Here is a 21,486-nt window from a genome sequence, read left to right as displayed (position 1 = left end):
TGCTCTCGGTGCTACTACGAGGTAATGATCAGGCCAAGGGGGTTGAATTCCTTGGTGATGGTCCGTGATATTCCATGATAATGTTACCAGTGATCAGAAGGGTCCAAGTATATCCAAAGAGTGGTCCTGTAAGACCTTATATAATGACTCTAGGACAGGTGTTATTCTCCCCCCCCCCCCCCACAGTTTTTAGTCTGGTTACTCTAAGGTCATTGACGCAAGTCAAAGTTATACCGATGCACATCAAAAGAACCTCAGATAACTTGTAGGCTAATACATGTACATGTTTTTCAACTTCCATTGGTCAACTTAACCTAATTTATAAGAGCTATTCGGAGCACTGATCAGATTCAGTTTGAAATACGTTGGAATTATAAACTCCACTCATTCACACCACATGCTCACTATCATCAGACACAGCTGACGCGAATCTCAAAATCGTCTTTGCGAGGCCTCATAGTCACCGTGTGTGCAACAGAGAATGGTGAAAAACGGCACCGTTGTGTACCATGTCAACAGTAGAGTACTTGACTTAATACGGAAGAGGTGTGTTATTCTGGAGCCAAATTCTTTTAGTCTGTGTGGTATTAGAGTGATATACACGATTTCATACGTGTTAACTGTTTGATTTCATGTCTCGAGGTCGAGGGTGGCGGACGGACGTACAATTCTTATTCTCCTGCGGATAGGTGATACTTGCCGTTGACGCGTTGATGTGAGAATGGGTAAGGGGAACTTTTGATGTTCGACTTTGTCAATTGTCGTACAGGATGTGATTATTTCGAGGTTTCAAACTTCTTCGTTTCCTGGATTTCTATGGTGAGTTATATATTTGACTCTGTGTGAAAAACCTCCGGATATCGAATCGAGAATTTGGGGGACTATAGACAGGAGCAGAGGGGCTAATTTGGCCACCTTCAGGAGACTAATATACAATGTAAGGGCCCTGGGTAATGTCAGATTCAGCTCTAAATATAATCCTCGAACAAGCGTGAATCATTTCGACATACTTTGAGACGTGAGAGGCCCCCATTCGCGACATTGTTTCTAGGATTTGTGGAGCGTAGCCAGGCCAATGCCAGGCCTGTCCCACTGGATTTGCAAGAAAGTCTTTTTTTAAATCATTGGGAATTCACCAGTTTGTCTGTATAAGAAATATATTTACATGCCATACAGCAAGTCAAGAAAGAGAAATGCGTCATATCATGTATAACCTACGTGTTAAAGATGCAGGCAGATTGCCTTAGTTTAATTTTCGGCACCACAAAATTGTTTGTTTCTCTCAAGTACAAATACCGGGTGTCGATGTGAGTAGGTACAATCAATGTTGTAGGGTCGTTTCTCTGGAGATGACCACCATTGCACCCTAGTGGGAGTCTTTGGTGAAAGTTGACCCCTAGTTAGAGTACTGGCGTCAGAAAACAAATCTGGCGTGACATGATGTACTCTGACTGATGTGGGAACCCACCTCATGCGGGAACCCCTCACCTTTTGGCCAGCCCTGTGTGTGACATGGAAATACAACCCGGTGATGGCACACTTTCTCTGGGCAAGCATGGTCAACCCCTGGCGAGGCTGGAATCGGGTCTGGGTCATGGCACAAAATCACGAATTTCACATCTCGATGTAATTTATGTAAGAACTGCTGATTGTTATGGGTGTGGCAGTTGTGAGATTTCATGGATGATCGATATTTGCGCTGTGCACCTAGATATTTTATCGGATCTAAATGTTTCAAACTAAAAGTCTTTGGGGAGATCCTCCCTGATAGTTTCTGGCTGTGAAGAGTATAGCGAGAACATTGTGTGGGAACAGGATCCCTCCCCACCACAATGGCCCCATGGTACTCAACGTTCGTTGCTCAAGAGCCTCTTGACTTCTTTCCTTGGTCTCTGTGAGCACGTTATTGTATCATGTGGGATCTGTGATTGTTCTTGCTTGGTCTCGACGACTTCTCATTAGGTTCTTGGGAAACATGTAAGCCTGCCTGTTGCATCTTTCTATACGGTGAAGTCTCTGTTACGTTTGAAACTAAAAGTCTCAACCAAGTCTTTCATGAAAAATACCGGCAAGAGAGTGGTTTGGAACTTCTTCAGAGTTCTGACCAAAATAATCAAGCAAGGCTTGCAGTCAACGTACCAGTCTCTTATGATTGGATTTTGTAATATTTTAATCAAACTTTACAACCTTTTCTACTTCCAGATAAACAATTAGGACTGAGAAAAACATTTTGTGTAATCGCTTCGTGTTGAAATCTTCCTGATGACCCCTCAAAGTGAGTGGGAGTAGTCTCCACACAGAGAAAACCGGCGGAATCTCGGATGCGCGAGCTACAAAGGACAATGTCGGTGGATTTTAACGATATAGTCAAACAAGGATATGTGAGGATGAAGAGTAAGAATCTGGGGGTGAGTGGCATTCTTATATCATGTGACTGAAAATACTTTGAAAGTACTTTTGAAAAGATCTGTTCTGACACATATGCTGGTGCAGTCTTCGTCTTCTTTGCGTTCGACTGGTCAAACTTGTACACCGTTGGTCCTCAAGGATGTGACAGTGTGATGCAAACCTTCCTCTCTTCCCCATAGAGCTCTCTTCGTGGGGAGATGTGGACTCCAGCCAGGCCTCCCTCGGGTGGTAATCTGAGGATAGTCTTCCAGGATGTGTTCTGTCATCTGTTCAGAAAAACCACCATGGTGCTGGTGAAATGCCATTGAGATACTCTCCTCCAGAATCTGATTTCAGCTAGGAGTAATCATGGTAACTTGGAGCCCAACTCAGTTGTCCCGATTGGTTGAGTCCCATTACCATAGAGCACATCCAGGCTAGATGCTTGTTACTTATCTTTATTGCAATATCTATAACATCATTGTCAGGTTGACCAACTATTCGTATTTGGGAATGAAATGAACAGACATAATGATCCATGGCTGATGATATTACCCATTGCTATCTTATGAGAGGGTCAGTCTGAAATATCAACTAAGTTTCCTTTGACTAGAAGTTCATAGAATTAGGTTGCTATCATTAACTACTAACTGGAAGGGGCGTCTTGTCTTGAAAACTGCAATAAAGCAGTGTCCCATTTTGAGGAGAGAAACTTCGTGGACCTCCCCGTTATTTGCAGAGCTATTCTACAAGATTGACCAAGAGCAAAGAAGCTGCCATTTCTAATGTAGCACATGGTCATCTGTCTTTGAAAGGCAAATCACTTAATAAGCTCAATGATCATGCCAACATATCCCAAGAGGTTTCTTTCATTAGACTAGTGTGTTCTATTGTGTTTGACCACTGTTAGACCGTTTGAAACAGGGTCGGAAGTCACTGGGTTAGGATTTGGCTAATGTGGGCCCCATTGTAATAAATATCATCAAAGGAGTAATTGTTTTAATGCGATACCTCTAGTATTGTCTTCGATTTTTTCAAACAAAAACTCGGAACTAGTTGAATAGAGAATCAGATTTTCGGAACAAGAACTGAGTCATATTATTGTTTGAAATAGCATGCGGTTTTCGGAGGGGACTTCCACGGGGAGTTCCTGGCGATTATTATCATTTGATGAAATCCCATTCTTGGTCGTAATTACCCCAAGTCACGTCTGCTCGTCAAAGTGATTTCCCGGATTAATTTGCCTGTCATACTAACGGCGCCAGATACAATATCAGTCTCGTTACTTTCCCAGCAACATGGTCGTGCCCCGGGGCGTAGTTATTGCAAGGAGCGGGCGCACGGTCACGTCAGATGTTATGGCGTCATCGGAAGAATGGCGGGTCGCTGTCTGACAACGATCGTGACCTAAGTGATCAACCTTGTTGACCCCAAAAATAGTCTGCATGCACAATATGTGAATTGGCAGAAAAGAGAAAAATCCTAACTGGCAGGCCGTCTGCTCATCTAAATCACCCTTTTTTTTAAAAACAGAGCTTTTTTCTTGTAACACCAATTGTGCGTCATATGATTGAAGGTTGTGTCAATGATCATTGATTACTGTTAAGAAGAACCTGGGTAGATTGCTCAGAAATTGGTGATCATTTTCTGTGTATGAGTCATAGAATACTGTCTCCAATATGTGTATATTCCCAAGAAACTAATGCCCGACGTCTCCACGTAGTTAGTCTCTTTAGACATTAGACTCCATATCACGTCTATTTGCCAATCTTACAACAAACATACGCTAATATTATCCCCAATTATGTGATAATTATCAAATGGTATGCTAATCTGTTCAAACAAATATCTCGGATAATGTTTTAAGTAATGAAAAATGTTGAAAATTGGCTGATATTGTTTGTGGTCACATTTTGCAGTTGTTATCCTAACAAGGGATTGTCTCCGAGAGGTAAACAAATGGGTCTGGGGTATTGTGGGGGCGCATACATGCATTTGGACTCATGCTTGTCAACAGACTTTGAGTTGTGTCTGCCTACGTTACATGGGTATCGTACTTTGCCTGTCCCTCAAAATATTTTTCAAGAAGATTCAAGCTCTCTGTTTCAGAGTTCGACTTGACGTTGATCAGGTAAAAAAGCTGAGTCGGCGCCCGCTCTGTCTTTAAAACCTCAACCAAGCACTGATGAAGAACTGACTGTGGAAGGTATGGCTTACACAGCTGTTGGCCACCTTGTAAGTTTGTATTGAACACCAAGTTAGTTTTCAAGTTATCCCAACTATCCAACAGAAAGCAGGTGAAAAACAAACATATAGACAGCTAACATATTCTACCTCAAGTTGTAACTGTTTAAGGGAACCTTAGATGCAACTGAGAACTGCGAAGGTGAAAATCTCTGATCAACCTCATGAAGCGTCTCCCTCTCCCTCAAGGATGGTGCCATGAGGTCTGCCAAGTGTACCCAGTAGCGTCTCCCTCTCCTTCAAGGATGGTGCCATGAGGTCTGCCAAGTGTACCCAGTAGCATCTCCCTCTCCCTCAAGGATGGTGCCATGAGGTCTGCCAAGTGTACCCAGTAGCGTCTCCCTCTCCCTCAAGGATGGTGCCATGAGGTCTGCCAAGTGTACCCAGTAGCGTCTCCCTCTCCCTCAAGGATGGTGCCATGAGGTCTGCCAAGTGTACCCAGTAGCATCTCCCTCTCCCTCAAGGATGGTGCCATGAGGTCTGCCAAGTGTACCCAGTAGCGTCTCCCTCTCCCTCAAGGATGGTGCCATGAGGTCTGCCAAGTGTACCCAGTAGCATCTCCCTCTCCCTCAAGGATGGTGCCATGAGGTCTGCCAAGTGTACCCAGTAGCGTCTCCCTCTTCTTCAAGGATGGTGCCATGAGGTCTGCCAAGTGTACCCAGTAGCGTCTCCCTCTCCCTCAAGGATGGTGCCATGAGGTCTGCCAAGTGTACCCAGTAGCGTCTCCCTCTTCTTCAAGGATGGTGCCATGAGGTCTGCCAAGTGTACCCAGTAGCGTCTCCCTCTCCCTCAAGGATGGTGCCATGAGGTCTGCCAAGTGTACCAAGTAGCATCTCCCTCTCCCTCAAGGATGGTGCCATGAGGTCTGCCAAGTGTTCCCAGTAGCGTCTCCCTCTCCCTCAAGGATGGTGCCATGAGGTCTGCCAAGTGTACCCAGTATTCAGTATTCGGTGCTCCATCAGTGCACCAAGACTCAATGTTTACCAGCATGTAAACAGAAACTGGTTCAAATATCTAGTGTTTTTACCTGCGCTTGGTTTTGAAGACAACATTAGGATAAACACAGTGAAACCTGAAATTGTGGAGAAAACTTGAAACCAAAATCTAGCTAATTTTGCCATTTCATTTGATTTGTGAGTCCATACCTTGGATTTACCTGGTGGAATACCTGCATTGAGAGACCATTAGGAGTCTTGATGCTACCCTTGGGTCCTAAATTTTTGCATAAAGATAGACCTTACCAATGAGCAAACCATAAGATGATGATTTTGACTACTTTTCCAGCTGTAATAAAGGCTTAAGTGTAAAGTGATATCTGTGTGACATGATCTTTTATCTTCATAATTAGCTGATCTCCCTGAAGCACTGTAAGAGTCACGGATTTGAACAGATTACCAACAATACGAAATTGCTCCAACCCCTAGGGTGGACGTATTGTACTATTTGGGGAAGAGCCGTAATCGCCTTGTAATAAGCTAAATCTGGACTCTTCACCCATTTGTCACCGGAGGATGTCCTCGAGTATTCTGCAGGGTGACCTTGCGTCCAGGAGGGAAATCGTTCTTGTCTCCATCACAAATTTGAAGACTAACCAAAGGTAAAAGTTTCAGTCAAATCCGCTGACCCCACCTTATCACTTTTTGCACGGTCTATCTGTGGACTGACACTTAACCCCTTTACTTGTTCAGACCTTATCATGCTGGCAGCGGCACCAACATGTTCTCCAAGACAACCATGTCAACCCTGTAATCAAAATCACTCCTAATATAGACCTGTATCTATCTTGAGACAATTTTGCACCGGATCAGATGAGCTGTCAACGAAATTGGTCCTGCAGCGTTCATTTGCCACAAAATTGCTCCTTGTAAATGTCATTATCTAGACTATGTCCACCCTTCAGATGAAATAATAGGATATTAGAAATGCTTTTCTTGGGGATTTGGAAATGGTTCTGAATCTGGCAGGCCTCAGACTTGGCCAGTCCTTGGAAAGGAGACTGAGAAGATTGAGGGCGGGGTACTTGAGGCTAAGTTGTCTTGGCCAAAATGCTGTGGGTATGGTGGTCTCAAAGGTCTGTCATCAAGAGAAGGGAGGATGCACGGCTTGGGAATACCTTTTTTCTAAATAGTATGCGGCATCCACTGTCTGACAGCTATCTCTGAAAAGAAGAACTTGTGATATCTGACAACCTGTCATAACACCAGGAGGCATAATGATGATTACCCGCAGACCGAAGCATCTAACAGGTTGTCTGAGCTTGAGCTGCCTGCTGCCGCTCATCGTGAGTGCTGCTGATTGAGATTAATCGGCCAATTGAGAAACCATTAACCCAGGAATGCTGTATTACCTCGTAATCAGGTTTGATGTGCCAGGAGGGCTACTTGGCAGAGAACAGGCCTAACTGATCAAGGCAACCTGTTTGATCTGGAGAGAATCTTCAGCAGAATGATGCTTGGGGTTATCAGAGGCTGGTCATGCTATGCTGGTCAGATGGGGGTCAGTTGATAAGAGATGGTAAGATTTGTGATGTAGTGACCTGGTCAGTTGTTGAGATGTGAGAGGTCCGCTTGTGGAAAGACAAGCTACCGCATGTCCTATTTAGCCTTTTAATAGAATCTGATGATCAAAACTCAAAGTGGCACATCTTTCTGCTTTGACATTCACATACATCCTTTGATTATTTCACCTCCAACCAGAAACCTCCCCAGTGATCAACTTGGTAGCCACGAACCTTCAGCCCGTTGTGGCACCCGTCATCATCCAATGCATTATTGAAGAAGGTCTTCAGGGTATACAGGAGGCTTTTACCGCCATCCTGTTATAGCTTGTTATCCGCACGCCAACATGAAAGGTCCCTCACCATCAGCTAGCCTTAACCTGTTACCAATATCATTGGAAAGCTGGTCTCATGGGTCTTCAAAAGGCTTTTATGGCTACATATCATGGCTTGTTGTATGGTGATGGATTGCTGAATAACTCCGACATTTATTTGCAACCTCTGGCTTGGATCCAGAAGGTCTAAGCCAGCTGAGTGCACCAAGTTATGTGGTGGATGTCAGATGCACTTGCATCATATGTCCTATAGCTCGGTGATGAGCCAAGGCTCTCTTCCTTGCGGGATGTTCTCGTATAGACGCCATGATTGATCTTGACCTCACAATGAGGGTTGTAGCTAATTGATAAGGTGCCTTGATTGCTGTGGAAGCCTCTCATCTTACTCGAGCAACAGGTAGATGGGAAGATGGTAGTATTGGTTTCAACATAGCTTGGCAAAAACTGTGTACACATTAAGTATGACCACGTATATCAATACATTGAGAAATCGGTGAGTTATTTATGAAACAGATAGTACAGATCTACAAATGTTATTGAATGATCTACAGCATTCTTGTTGATCTGTGGCGTTCTGGTTTACTTCCAAAGTTTTTGTGCATAAAGTTATTTGTTGTGTTTTTCTTGAGTTCCTCCAAATGAAGTTTGACAAGCACTGAGGTAAAGAGTTCTTTGTGCTATACTTTCATCAGTAGGATTATGTTAAGTTGGAAGCCTTGAGCAAGTTTTAGATGTATCCCTGTCCCAAAATTCATGATCCAAGATCCTTATGCCAATGGAGGTTTAGGGGTACCTCTCCCTGGCATGTTATAACGTAAAAAGTCCTATCAGGTTCCTGATAACAAACAGTACATGTGTTCGATATGGACTCTGCCAAGAAATGTTGGGACTCCAACGGTTAAAGAATAATGGATCTCACCCGGCCTGGTCGTACAAACAGTTTGCCTTCCTACCGGGTGAACTCGCCCAGACTGGTGCCAACACTGATTGTATCTCTACATTCTCCTACGATTCATCAATGAGATCGGCCACAAATCACACTTTTTATGCGAATAGTTCGGTGTTTAATTTAGAGATTTCAAGATGGGAAGAGTCTTAGCAATCATGTTTATGTGGTGAACTCAAACTCAATCTGGAATACCTGGTGTCTGTGATGACTGTGTCATATACCCTTACATTCCAAAATATTGGCTATCACTTTCTTTCATGACTACCACCTCCTGTTTTTGACTAAGAAAGATTAATGACTATTTTCAATTTCCCATTTTTCAGCAGAAGGTTTTCACTCCCATTAGCATCAGTTTTACCAACAACTGATCCATGATAATTATTATGGAGGCAATTGGTTGTTTTTGGAAGTGATTCATCTAATGCTTTGCTCCTTAGAAATGAAATGCCATCATCGGTTAGAATACATGTTCCCACATGTTCCAACAATGTTCAAAACATTTTGTTTCCGTGCGTTGGCGTTGCAGATGCAAAATTTTCTTGAGATTGTGATATTTAAAAGTCCCATATTCATTTGTGTTCAGTTTCAATCCTTTCTCATACCAATGGACGCCAATCATTTGAACAAGGGATACCAACACTGAGCCACAATCTGCTGATGTCAGCAAAATAAGCTTCAAATGATCAATTGCTCTGTAACTCATTTGAAAAAAATTTAAGCCATTTCGATTGCGGAGTCAATAAAATCTTATCAAAGCCACGAAGCGTTTTCACATCTCGAGCGTAAAATTTGTCACATTCCCATGATTATCAAAATGAATCATAATTCATCATTTGAAAGTGGATTAAACATTCCATCTATTCTCAGTCCATTTAGCCCACTTAAAGGATTCACCATGTTTTCCACTCTGTTAATGGCTAAAAATGATTGGTTTATTTGTGTGTTGACCCTTTTAGGCAGGGTTTACATAGACTAAATGACCAAGATGACCAAATTGACCCTTCTGCATATTGTCCCTCTCAGTTTGAAGGCGTAGTACACCATCACATGGTTCCTTCACTCTCGTCTATGAGATGGACCCCATACTCTACGCAATGTCCACCACAGCCTGGACTCCTTGTCCAAACACAATGTCACAATCTGCCGTCCTGTTGTCCTTGAGTCAGCGAGTGTCACCACCATAAGATCAAGTGGTCTTTTATGAATAACAAAGCTATTTGATGTTAGGTCACTTTTGATGACACTTGGTGCTCACTCTTGACTTGGACACACATCATAATGTTCCTTCTTGGTGTTGGACACGTGTCACACAGAGTCCTTGTCCGTGTAGCCTTCGATGGTCCTATCCTGAGAGGCAGAAGAATGAAGAAATCATCGAGGAATTCCATGTGCAAGAATCACGTGAGATCATGCTATCTTGTCGGAGCCATTTCACAAATAAGCCAGATCAAGATTGCCGTCATGAAAGATGGAAAAACAAGGTTTCTTTCTTTGTTTCTTTGTGAAAGCTTTGAATCAATTATTTAACTGTAATGAGAGTGGAGCCACTGTCAATTAAATCTGTCTAATTACATTTGTCAGTAACTTAATCACTTTTGTCTAACATGTTTTTGATCGAAGTATTCTGGGTCCATTAGCCCTGTCAAAAATACAATATCTAACCATAGCTTGCCATATCATTTGGCCCAGAGTTGGCCTCAATATTGCTTTGCCTTTTAACTAATTTATCAAGATATGTTCGCTTTGGATTGTATCATATACCTCATCACTCTGCAAAAAATATATATTTGATGAGATTTTGAAATTTATCAAAATTAATTTAAACAGTATCTCAGTTGACTACTTAACGTGATAAATGGCATGATATCATGATAGCGTAGTCAACAACCGCCATGAATCTCAATGATGATTTGTATTTCGTGTGGCTGTGAACAGATTGTAGTAGACGTTCCCTCGGTTCCTTTCGGTCCAATTGAGTTCTGACTCTTATCTGGGATCAAGGTTTATGGAAAAGTGACCATTCTTTCCCGTGTTTCCTCATGTTCCATGGTCGAAGCAGCCAGCACACACCGGTAACTTAGAGCATTGACATACACTCTTCATCTCTAGTCACATGAGAAGATGACATCATCACACTCAAGACTGGTTCACCTCTCTAACAAAATTTAACTGAATATTTCAAAAAAAGTTTTTCGTGAAATGTTTGATTCTTCATCAATATACCTCCACCTCTGGTGATGATGTTTGATTCACCATATGAGCTGCTTCTGGCTCGGAATGTCACATTTCTTCATAATACTCCACAATGCCATCAGATTCCTTCAAACAAGATTATGCCTTGATGGGTATTGAAAGCTTTGTCTGTAGTTCACTGAAACAAAGAAAGTGAAATTCTTGAAATCTTTTAAATCCTATTATTCCTTACTCTGGCCCGAGGCTGCTGTCTTCACCGGTAACTCAAGCAGAGAGGCTCAGTTGTCATGTTTCATAATCAGCTTTGAAATAGAACTGATACTAAAAGGATGTCTCAGGTAAGAATTGGTTGAAATGTTGTCTTAGTATACCCAGTGGGTTGGGTGGAAGGGGGCACGTTTTCAAAAACTCACTGCTCTATTTTCTATGTCTTGCTGTTAGTCCATTGTCAGTATCATCCCTTCAAATAAGGGTATCTTATCAATACAATGATAGTATTAGTATCCCATGACTAATGCATGCCCTGTGAAAGGCAAAGGGATTACGATTGTAGATGCCCTTTCATCTGCTACTTTCTCCCTCAGCATCAATTGTGTTGTGTGTCTTCTCTAGGATGTACTGGTATTATTGTCTTTGGTGATGTTTGGATAAAGCATGACTAACATGCTACTGGACCCACTCACACATGAGATAGCAAGATGTTACTGGACACACTCACACATGAGATAGCAAGATGTTACTGGACCAACTCACACATGAGATATATCATATGACCAGGGACGAGACTTAGTGTTGTCCAAAAATGAATTACAGCCAAATTTATCTGTCTCATTGCGTGAATCAAAAGCTGCTCTGCTAGCTTAAGGCCTCCCAGTAATTTAGTTGTTTCAAAGGCGACACCCATGTGATTGACAGCAATGCATTTGTCTCTTCTGAACATATCATTCGAATTCACATTCGAATCCGACTTGGTTTCTTTGAGAATGTGATGGCTGGTTGAGCGGGGAGCAAATCGATTGTCATATTGTGACATCAGTAAGATGTTATGAGCAATACGTCCGTCTCTCATCGATCGCCAAACAAATCAATAGCATTGTCTCTCGTATTTATACTTGTGATTTCATTGCTTAGTTAATGACTAAGAAGGACCCTTTGTGAGGGATAAAACAAAGCGAACCCTTCGGATATGTTTAGAGATGATTAAAGACAATAATTGATCAGGGTACTGTCCCTTGTTGTCACAGACAAGCTGGCGTACCGATATTGTTGGTCCATCCACGGTTATCATCGTGTGTGCCAACACGGCAATGACGGCATTAGCAGATTGATCAATACAGGTATTTACTTAGTAAGGTAAATACTATCGCTATTGATGGGCGGTTTAGAGTCCTGGCTAGCTGCGGTCATACACTGGTGATATAAGTGATAATGGGGATGGGCTCAGTGATGTTCAGATTGGAGAGGAAGCTACCAGGGACGCTTTGTTTAAGTATGGCGAGCGATTACAAGGGGAACCTGCGGTATTCCTCTCCATGTTTTGGTGGCGGACCTTATCCATCTCATCATCCTATTGAGTCGGAATCTCCACCATACCGTCATCACTAATGGATTGCGACTGTTTCACTCACATACTTCTGCATGCGAGAAAACAGCCGAGTGGCTCGGGTGAGTGGTCGGGTAATCATTGCCGCAGAAATAAATTGAATTGACAATCATGACTGTTTGGTTATCATGATAATACTGAGTAATGCCACGATTCCAACCAGTAGAACTCCGCATCTCAGAACTCTGGCTCTCAGCGGTGATATTACTTTTTACTTCCCATTTGTTATTGGTGTAGCGGGTGAGAGGACTTTATACTTGGTTTCATTGCGGTATCCACCCATCTGAGGAAGCGAGTGGTGTTTTGTGTCGGATTGCTGGGGAAGTGTGATCCAGGGTCCATGTATACTAGAGCTGGCCATCATTGCCCGAGATAGATTAGACCGAAGATGGTGTAACGTTGCTTCACTCCGGGAATGAGGTGAGCATGCTAATGTCAAATATGGCCACTTAACCCCCTGTAACCTCATACACCTGTGACACGCGTGAACCGAATACCTCATCCCGTGTCCTCCTCCAGGGATGCTGGAGACAAATCTGATAGCATCTTGTTTATCATTGGATACCATGGCAACCAAGGCTTCGCCTCTGTCACAAGTCTACTTTGTTTTAACATACAGGGTGTTAATGAAAACATAGCCACATTGAAAACCTATAACTTGTGATGAAAATGACATAGTCCTATAAGAATGGGAACATGTTTTTATTAACACCCTATATAAAGCCTCTTTGCAGATTCATTCGTTCATACAAGAAGAACTGAAGTGTGTGATATGAGATATATTGCCTTTTATGATATCATTCGTGTTGCTGAAGCCTTTCTGAATGTGCTGCTAATGTCAGGGCCGGGAAATCGATGGAAAGTCTGTGTCGGTTCATATGCAGGAGAGCCGCATACCTGTAACAAAAAATGGCTATCGATAGAAGTTCCGTCGCATGTGAATTGTTGAAATACCATTTGGGTACTCTATGTAATTTCAATCTCAAAGGCAGGATTCGTTTGGTGTCCCACTGGTAATTGAAATAAGCATAAGTATTGACAAAAAAGCTTGACCTCTTGCTCCTTGGTCGTGGCTCTCTGATCCCTTCATCAGTGGTTTCCGTTAGCTATTTCTGTTGGTTTATTTCGATTGGCGATAAGCCTGTAATCATTTCTCAATAGTTCGTCCTTAATCTCCTGAATGTCAACACTATGGACGGTCATTAGTGTGGCCTAGCTTTGAACGTGTTGTGAATCAATCTCTGTACATCATTGAAATTGTCATCTCCTAGTTTGTTGGGGATTACCATTCCGATTACGATCAGGGGCCATATCGAACTTCTGCCGTGGCATTAAGTGTGTGTCCAAAAAATGTTCTGTTTGTTTGCGATATCTTCTTGGTTCATCCTTAGTGGGTTGTAATGATAAAGGAAGAAGAAAGGTTCAAAGCAAAGTGAAAAAGTTTCAGATAATATGCTATCTGTCAGACTTATGCTCAATTAGCATCTGAAGAGGTCTATCAGCAGAAAAACGTCCTTATCATAGCTCCATGGTGGTCCGCTATTGATCTGGCCCTGGGCCTGAAGTTACCAGTTGAGGAGTTTTTAGTCCCGTGGAGATCTGGCGAGTGGTCTCCTGTCAAAATACCATGTATCTGACCAACTCCTGGTCATGACTATGAGTCACAATGCATCATGACATTCATGAATATTTGAAGACAGCATCAGTGATATGGGGTGATAAAGTTTATTAAAATTTCATTGTAATATTTGAATTGGGACTTTATGAAGAATTCATGTTGGGCAGTGTCATGCTATTTGAGCTTTATATGATGGCCCAGAGGAGAAGCTTCTGAATATTTCTATCTCAAGTTCATAACAGGATTAAAGGCACTTTCTAGTTGTCTCCAGTCATGTTGAAGGAGCTGGCTAATGTTTAGATAAACTTTATAGCTTTGTTTGAATTGGTTCTGATCCACGACTGCCACATTGCTTTCTTTCTTTCAAAAAAATATCAAGTAACCTCAAACTGGTGTTAACTGAGACAGGACGGCTTAACGAGTGTTTAATTACTGGGGAGGACAGATGTACCTCATTTGCAAGGTGTACCACTAAGCCTTTTCCGTGTCTGTCTGATGATTAACTCATTAAAAGATGGCACAGTCTGCCCATAGATCCATACTTGATATGAGGTCGAGCGATTGAGTTTCTGGTGATTAAACCTGTGATAGTCTGTTTGTCCAATCCTGAGTTTGGAAACTGTTTTGTGTCTTGTTCAAGGCCACACACTCATATGATGAAATAGAGGAAATCTGACCCTGACATTTGCAAGTTAAAGACAGATTCTGGCTTCTTTCAATCTTGGAATGGGGGGGGGGGGGGGGGGCTGTCCTGATGTGTGTTATCAAATTTCTGACTTCCTTATCATCAGGTTCTGAATATGAATCACACACCTCATAACTTTGTGATCCAATGACGAAGAAATGCAACAAAGTGTAACACGAAGATTCCTTTGGTGTTGTGTTTGCCTAACTTTCCCATATCGTCTATTCCTACGATATGGTTGCGGTAAAACGACACCTGGTGATTCAGAATTGTTTCAGAGGGTAGAAAACTACCCGCCGCTTGATTTATAGCTAAAAACATGAGTCAGGGAGGTTGCTTTATGCTCCGGTGGCACACGGAAATGCAACACACATAAAGATGCCTTTTGGCGTCAAGATATTTCCCGGCGTCTTCAAATTCCCGCGGCAGCTTTACAAGATGCAGCCATTGCTCAAAGGAGGCTGTAAAGATGTCTGTTCTGAGTCACGGGACGTGGAATCTGATCTCACCATGCACCTGGATGTCGGAGGACTTCGAGTGGAACCAATGGCTCCATTAGCAGAAGACACCTGGAATAATCAGTGCTATTGTTGCACAGGCATTGTCCATTTCACCAGTTTGAGATTTCACCGCCGTCCAGGGTTTCTTGGCTCAGAGCTATACAGATTTGAAGTGTATCAGGATTTCTTTGGATGCTAGCTGGTATATATTAGTTATCTGTCACCTAGGGCAAGGTGCTTTACTGGAATTGGTATGTTCTCAGGTTTCCAAAGAAACAACCGATGTTTTTTGCACGGAAGAATGTCCACACAAATCAAATGAAAACATAGGTACACAGACAACTTCTTCACTTGTTTAGCATGGAATGTTGGCAGTTGTTGTTCGGTTGCAAGCTAATCGTTCCAAGTATCAGATTTCAGGAACAGTTGACCTTATGCTTGAGCCACTCAAGGTGTCTGATCCCTGGGCTCTGTACTGAAAGACCCGAGGTTATAGGGTCACCTCTATGGTGTGGAGAATACCTTTGACTTAGCGCCACACCAAGACACCAGACATGTGATACCTCTCACACCAAGGTGTTAATTATGTTAACTCATTAACGAGATAGTTCTCATCAGAACCTGCCACAACTGTTTACGTTGATTGCTAACCATCTTTTGCTGGTCTGTCGTCATAAAAAGCAACCAACTCAATTCTTGCTGTGTTTGTATCTTTCAGGTTTGGCAGAAGAGATGGGTGATCCTCCGGCGAGCATCAAGTAAAGGGCCTCGGCGCCTTGAGAAATATATGGACGAACGGACAGCTAGTCATGTGTCATTTCACAAAATGATCGAACTGACGGATGTGAAGAACGTGTCACGGCTCCCGAGTGATATCAGGAAATACGCCATTGCCATTTTCTTTAAAGATAACACGTCGCGGCAGTTTGCCTGTGAATCAGGTACGTGTCATTACTGTTCAAGGAAGTGATAGACAGAGATCAGAGCCATCTGAAGGTTTCTTGGTGAATGAAAAGACATCTTCAAGCTTGTCACTTGATCTCCAACTCTGAGTCTGTTTGATGTCGAGACTTTTTGTTTGTTTTCTATAAGTATGGGTTATGAGTCATATCAAACTCATATTATGAGCAAGTACTCATACAGAATAACAATACCTGTCATGAAGGGAGTTTCCTGCGTGTAATGTGACGAAGTGGTTGACTCGGGGGTGATAACCTCATCTGTATCAGAAAATATTACATGCCTGGTCCAGTTTGGATCTCATATCACAAGCCCAGCTACATATTAACAAATTTGCTTTCTGAATCGGTGAAATATTTGAGTGGCATTTTTTGCATGTCATGTGACCAAGTGTTGACGTGAAGTGATAGCCTTATCGACTTCTGCTATTTGTCAAGCAAAAACATAACATGGTCACTCCAGTTTAATTGTCGTTTGCATGCCATGTCTGATTCAGGTATATCTATATTGACAGTCAAGAAGAAGTTGCTGTGTAACTTCTTTTGTGAAAGAAGAGAGCCGGTTAATCCTTTCTCTAATGAGTCAGAGTCAGACCTGTTGTCTCCAGTTCATCATCACCAAGATTTCTGACATCTGGTATCAAATTAACGACATTAAAATGAAGAAGAATCGAAAGTAACCCAAACTACCAACTTGTGACTCACGAAATAAAACTCAACAAGCTTTTTCCCCAAATGAAGGATCACGGTTTTTGAACAGAAAAACTTTAAAGTCATAAGTGGAACTGAACCCCATAATCATCATGAGTCATTGTCACTCCTTTCCAACAGGAATTTTTGTGTGGTCTTAGGTATCACTTAAATTTGTAGAATCTTTCTTCTTGATGTCATCAGTCCCTCCTCATTGATGTCATCTGTCAAAAAAACATTTCGTGCTTGAAGGTCTTAAAAAACTTTCAAGAATCGAGAGAGGGATGTTTCTTTTGCTATGGTTGTGACTTTATTGTCGAATATTTTGAATCCAGTTTTCGTTTCATTGTGTGATACTGTTGAAATGTACTCTTCAGAAGTAAGCATCCCACTCTGTGCAACATTTGAGTTGGATGGAATTAGGTCGGTCACTCCCTGTATGTCTGTCAAACATGTTTCTTCTGACCTTAGCGGTACTTTTTATAGATTCTTTGTATTTTGTTCTTTGCAGACTTGGAATCAGATGAGTGGATGAAGTCTTTAAATGAAGAGTGTTTAGGCAAACCATCCAGTATACGTCATGGCGAACCTGATTTGTTAGATTCTGGTTGGCAGCGTGAAATGAATGGTAAGTTATGATAAGTTGAAGGTTAATATGATCAGGGAATTATGTCAGGTGGAGGTACGAGAGACAAATGGATTCAAATACAACATCATTTCTTCCAGAACGTTTTCATGTTTACCTGATGCCGAACCCGGCACTGGACATGTACGGTGAATGTCTGCTGCAAGTCACGGCCGAGAACATCCATCTCTGGGATGTCAATAACCCCAAGAAAAAGCTGGTCACATGGTCTTTAAACAGTCTCCGGCGATATGGGCGAGACTCACTCAAGTTTACATTTGAGGCAGGAAGGTAAGAATGACCGTCTTCTGGTCTGACAAAATGACTAGCGAGATAATCGTTCTTTTCGGCCAGAAAACTTCTGCCTTGATCAGCCAAGCAACCAAAAGACTGAAAACATGGTAGTATTTGGGACCACGTTAATCTGAACTTCATGCATTAATCGCATCTTTGGCCTACTTTTGATTTCGTGAAATTTGATTAGATTTTCTTTTCCCATATCCAAACCTCGCAAGCTTGTTAGGTTTGTGGCCAGATATAAACATTGTAAGCAGACAACCTTGGCCTTTAAATGGTTTAAAGCACTTCAATCAGTTGATCGTGTAGCATGAACTTTTCCAGATACTGTGATACAGGCGAGGGTATCTTCGTCTTCAGCACCTCGGAGGGCGAGAATATTTATACCAAAGTCCACCAGGCGGCGCTGACGATAGCTGAGGCGCACAACAGGAAGATGCAGAAGTTGAATGAATTAAAGGCTGCCAAGGTATGAACTACTCTCTGAAATGTTTGGGCTGGTGATCATCTTCAAACCATCATAGATAACCCTCGTTTTCCTCCACAACATTCTGACAGTACCACACTCTACAACTGGGTATTGAGCAGGAGTATTTGTGACTTGTGTTGACTCAATACTGCCACGGTTATAATGAGCCTATCACGTAACAGCCAGAGCTTTACCCATAGTCTGTATGTAGCATCTGGTGACTATAGGATTATCCATTCCATAGATATTGACCTGTCCACTTCCCCTTTTCATGGAAAGGACAGTATAGTTAAGTGTTTTGCTAAAGGACACAGAAACATAGAATAGCATCCCGCGAAGTTACTATTTATAGCTCACAAGGTCATTTGCATAAGATATTGATGACGTTTTAGTCACGTGAAAGTCGGACATCGACACTTATTTCTACGCATTTGAGCTTCTTTCAAAGTCAATTATCTTTGACCCTGCATTGTTTTTAGCATGAATGATACTATAGAGTCAGAGAGAGAAATATTCAGAACAATTATGTAGTATTTCCAACACTCGGACATGTGCCAGATTGAATCTAACTGCCCTAGTTTAGAAAGCCTGAATCCATTACGAAACCGCATGTTTGTTCGACATTGCCTGTAATTCAGCGATGGGGAAATAGAGGGCAGCAGCTGCATTGACGTCATCTTCGCGGACCCCCAAGATCTCACCTTTCCCTCATTTCAGCTGGCGCAATATAAAGCTAAGAGGCGTTCACGGAGTAGGACCCCAGACGCTCCACAGCCTCGGGTACCCGTCAGTAATGCGCACCTCAATCCTGCCGGGGGCCAAGGGCTTCCAGATAACATACAGCATCGGCAGCTAGAATACGGTAAGAGTATTCTCCAACACTGTCGCGTCACACAAGTGAAAGAAACTAATTTAGCTGGATGCTATGCAACCGGAGAGCACCTTTCGGTAAATTGTGACAAAGACTTTTCATTTCTGGCTGACAAGTTCATGATTGTGACATTCTTCAGAATGTTCATTGTGATTCATTATCACAGCACGGGCCACATACTTATTCTTTTTAACAATCTTTTCCACTTGTATTGTACTTTTGTAGATTACAGTCTCAACAACAACCCACCCGAATACCAAGGCATTCCCGATCTCAGTCAAATCGACAATAGACAACCCTCCCCTAATTTAAATGGTATGTAAAATGAGTTTGTTTATTATTGTGACACTCCAAAGGATGGGGCATGAGTCTTTTATTTCCAAACTCCCATCTGGTGAGAAGTCAGTTTGTAAACTAAACATGGAGGTGGCAGACCAACCGGCTGCATCGGATGAGCTGCCAACTCACGGCAACTTTGAGCTCCACTTAACCAATACTTGACTTGCCAATCTCAGCTCGACGCCGAACTGCAGCGCCACTCGCGGACAAAGATAGAACAACTCGACATTTTTTTCACCGGTTTTCTTGCTGCACATGCGTACCAGCGTCATCTTTTGTTGATTTCCGCTGGTACGCATGCGCAGCGAGAAAACCGGTGAAAAAAATGTCGAGTTGTTCTATCTTTGTCCGCGAGTGGCGCTGCAGTTCGGCGTCGAGCTGAGTTTGGCAAGTCAAGTATTACCATATTACACTTTCAGGTGCTTCCTATAACGGCTACCGAGAACGACCACGGTCCCGGAACGAGAATGTTGATTCCTATAGTCATGATCGCACTGACTTCACAGCCGAATGGGTGTTGAGTTCATCACCATCGACAGCATCAAATTTTAGACATTATTTGGAGAGTAGAATGGAATCCTGATGAAAACAAGGAAGTAATCCACACGATAAAGTGGTTGAAGTGAATCTGCTTCCCTGTGTCATCTAGTCTGCATGTGCCTGAACGTGACGCTGTATCAGTGGACGATAATGCAATATAAAGGGTGCATCACAAGTGAAATGGCCAGAACATTCAGAACCTATTTCTGTGGCCAAGCATTGTATCCAACAGGATTTGGTCTATCTCGGAAAGACTCGTCACTCGTGACTCTCGGTGACTTTTCGTTGAAGAAAAAATGGAGGTTTCCTTACCAAATTGTATAAAGGTGTAAATTTGATTAAGAAAGATGTACTATATATATGAGAAGACCTGTGTGCAAGAACTCAGTCAATCCACATTGCCGTCATTTCAAGAAAAACAAGGTTTGATCTTTGTTGATAGAAGGCAGTCTGAGAAAGAGAGTGATCAGGAACTCTAGTTGTTGCTGAGAAGGTTGGGCCAGGCCTACCAGGTTCTTGCACACATGTCTTCATTTGTATTGTAGTGTGCATGTATGCTTCATAAGTCAAAATGAAGAGGCCGCTTTTCCATGCAGCTTTTTACTGCCGTACATATGTAGTAAGCGTGTGCTATATATCTTAGTGTAATTTATTCTCAAATGTGCTATAATTGTACATAGAAAACGGGGTTATATCTCTTGAGTTGAACTGTGGCATTCATTGAGGATGTACGTGATAATGGGGAGGCATTGGTAAGTCTGAGGTCCATTTGACGTACGCATCTGCAAACGCGTGGGTCGGAACGAAAAATATGATGTGAACACTTTAATTTGTAACTCGTCTAACATGAAGTATGAAAAAGATGAGAGGGCAGGTTAGAACTTATCACAGTTTCCTTTTGTTTAACGGTCAGCACAAGTTCAAACAAATGTCTAGGTTTTCCGTCTGGTTACGATGCGCATACCTTCGTTACCTTGTTTACTTTCGATTGTGTTGTGTAACCTGATGAAAATCTGGAAATTTTGTGTATATAAGTAAAATCATCTGATTCAAACCTTGCAAGCATGTACCGACTGTCAAGGTACTCTTAGAGGAGATCCACCAATTTTTGTCACAAAATCTAAAAATCTGGTGAAAATATGATTGAAATAAAACCATGAAATCAACTGATTATTTGAGTTATAGTATATTTCATGTTCGAGTTCACCGCCAAGTCTCCATGACCTTCTCTAAACAACAGCACAATCTCTTCCATAGGGGAGGATGATCTCCAAGATGGGAGTAATCGTTCCTGTAGACAACCGTATTCAGAAGACATGAGGACAATCTCCTCTACAGGAAGGACAGTCTCAAGCAAGTGGTTATCCTTCCAGCAGACGACCATCTCTAATCGACTGAGGACAATCTCTCCTATTGGAAAGATGGTCTTCTCCAAGACGGTGGTAATCCTTCCTGAAGATATCCAAACTACAGGACAACACTCCGCTCTAATGACAGAAATGTGTGGGAAGGGAAGAACATATCCTCTGGTATTCAAAGACGTCCTGAAGCCAACCATTATCAAAGGACACGAGGACAACCTCCTCTGAAGTAAGGAAAGTCCCCACCAAGTGACAATCCCTTCTGTTGACCAGTGTCTCTCACAAATGAAACACAATCTGTATCTATAGTGCAATCAGTATCG

At 42.3% G+C, this 21,486-nt stretch overlaps 1 protein-coding gene across 4 annotated transcripts in view; it reads left to right on the top strand.

The window, feature by feature from the left end:
- The window catches only part of LOC135496176 (docking protein 5-like), a 39,033-nt gene extending 18,077 nt beyond the window's left edge, over positions 1 to 20,956 (top strand). For 3 of the 4 annotated variants that reach the window (XM_064785335.1, XM_064785333.1, XM_064785334.1), the window contains exons 2-9: positions 2,203 to 2,408; positions 15,731 to 15,953; positions 17,173 to 17,289; positions 17,388 to 17,577; positions 17,893 to 18,052; positions 18,770 to 18,914; positions 19,149 to 19,238; positions 19,682 to 20,956. In XM_064785335.1, the coding sequence (XP_064641405.1) occupies positions 2,322 to 2,408; positions 15,731 to 15,953; positions 17,173 to 17,289; positions 17,388 to 17,577; positions 17,893 to 18,052; positions 18,770 to 18,914; positions 19,149 to 19,238; positions 19,682 to 19,845 (1,176 nt within the window). In that variant the 5' untranslated portion in view covers positions 2,203 to 2,321 and the 3' untranslated portion in view covers positions 19,846 to 20,956. The remainder of the gene's footprint in view (positions 1 to 2,202; positions 2,409 to 15,730; positions 15,954 to 17,172; positions 17,290 to 17,387; positions 17,578 to 17,892; positions 18,053 to 18,769; positions 18,915 to 19,148; positions 19,239 to 19,681) is intronic. The other variant, XM_064785336.1, reaches the window with a different exon arrangement.
- The last annotated feature ends 530 nt before the right edge of the window (positions 20,957 to 21,486 follow it).

Source organism: Lineus longissimus, chromosome 11 (assembly GCF_910592395.1).
Source record: "Lineus longissimus chromosome 11, tnLinLong1.2, whole genome shotgun sequence".
Lineage (NCBI taxonomy): Eukaryota > Metazoa > Nemertea > Pilidiophora > Heteronemertea > Lineidae > Lineus > Lineus longissimus.
The sequence above is the reverse complement of the archived record's forward strand: the minus strand, read 5'-3'. Positions and strand labels throughout refer to the sequence as shown.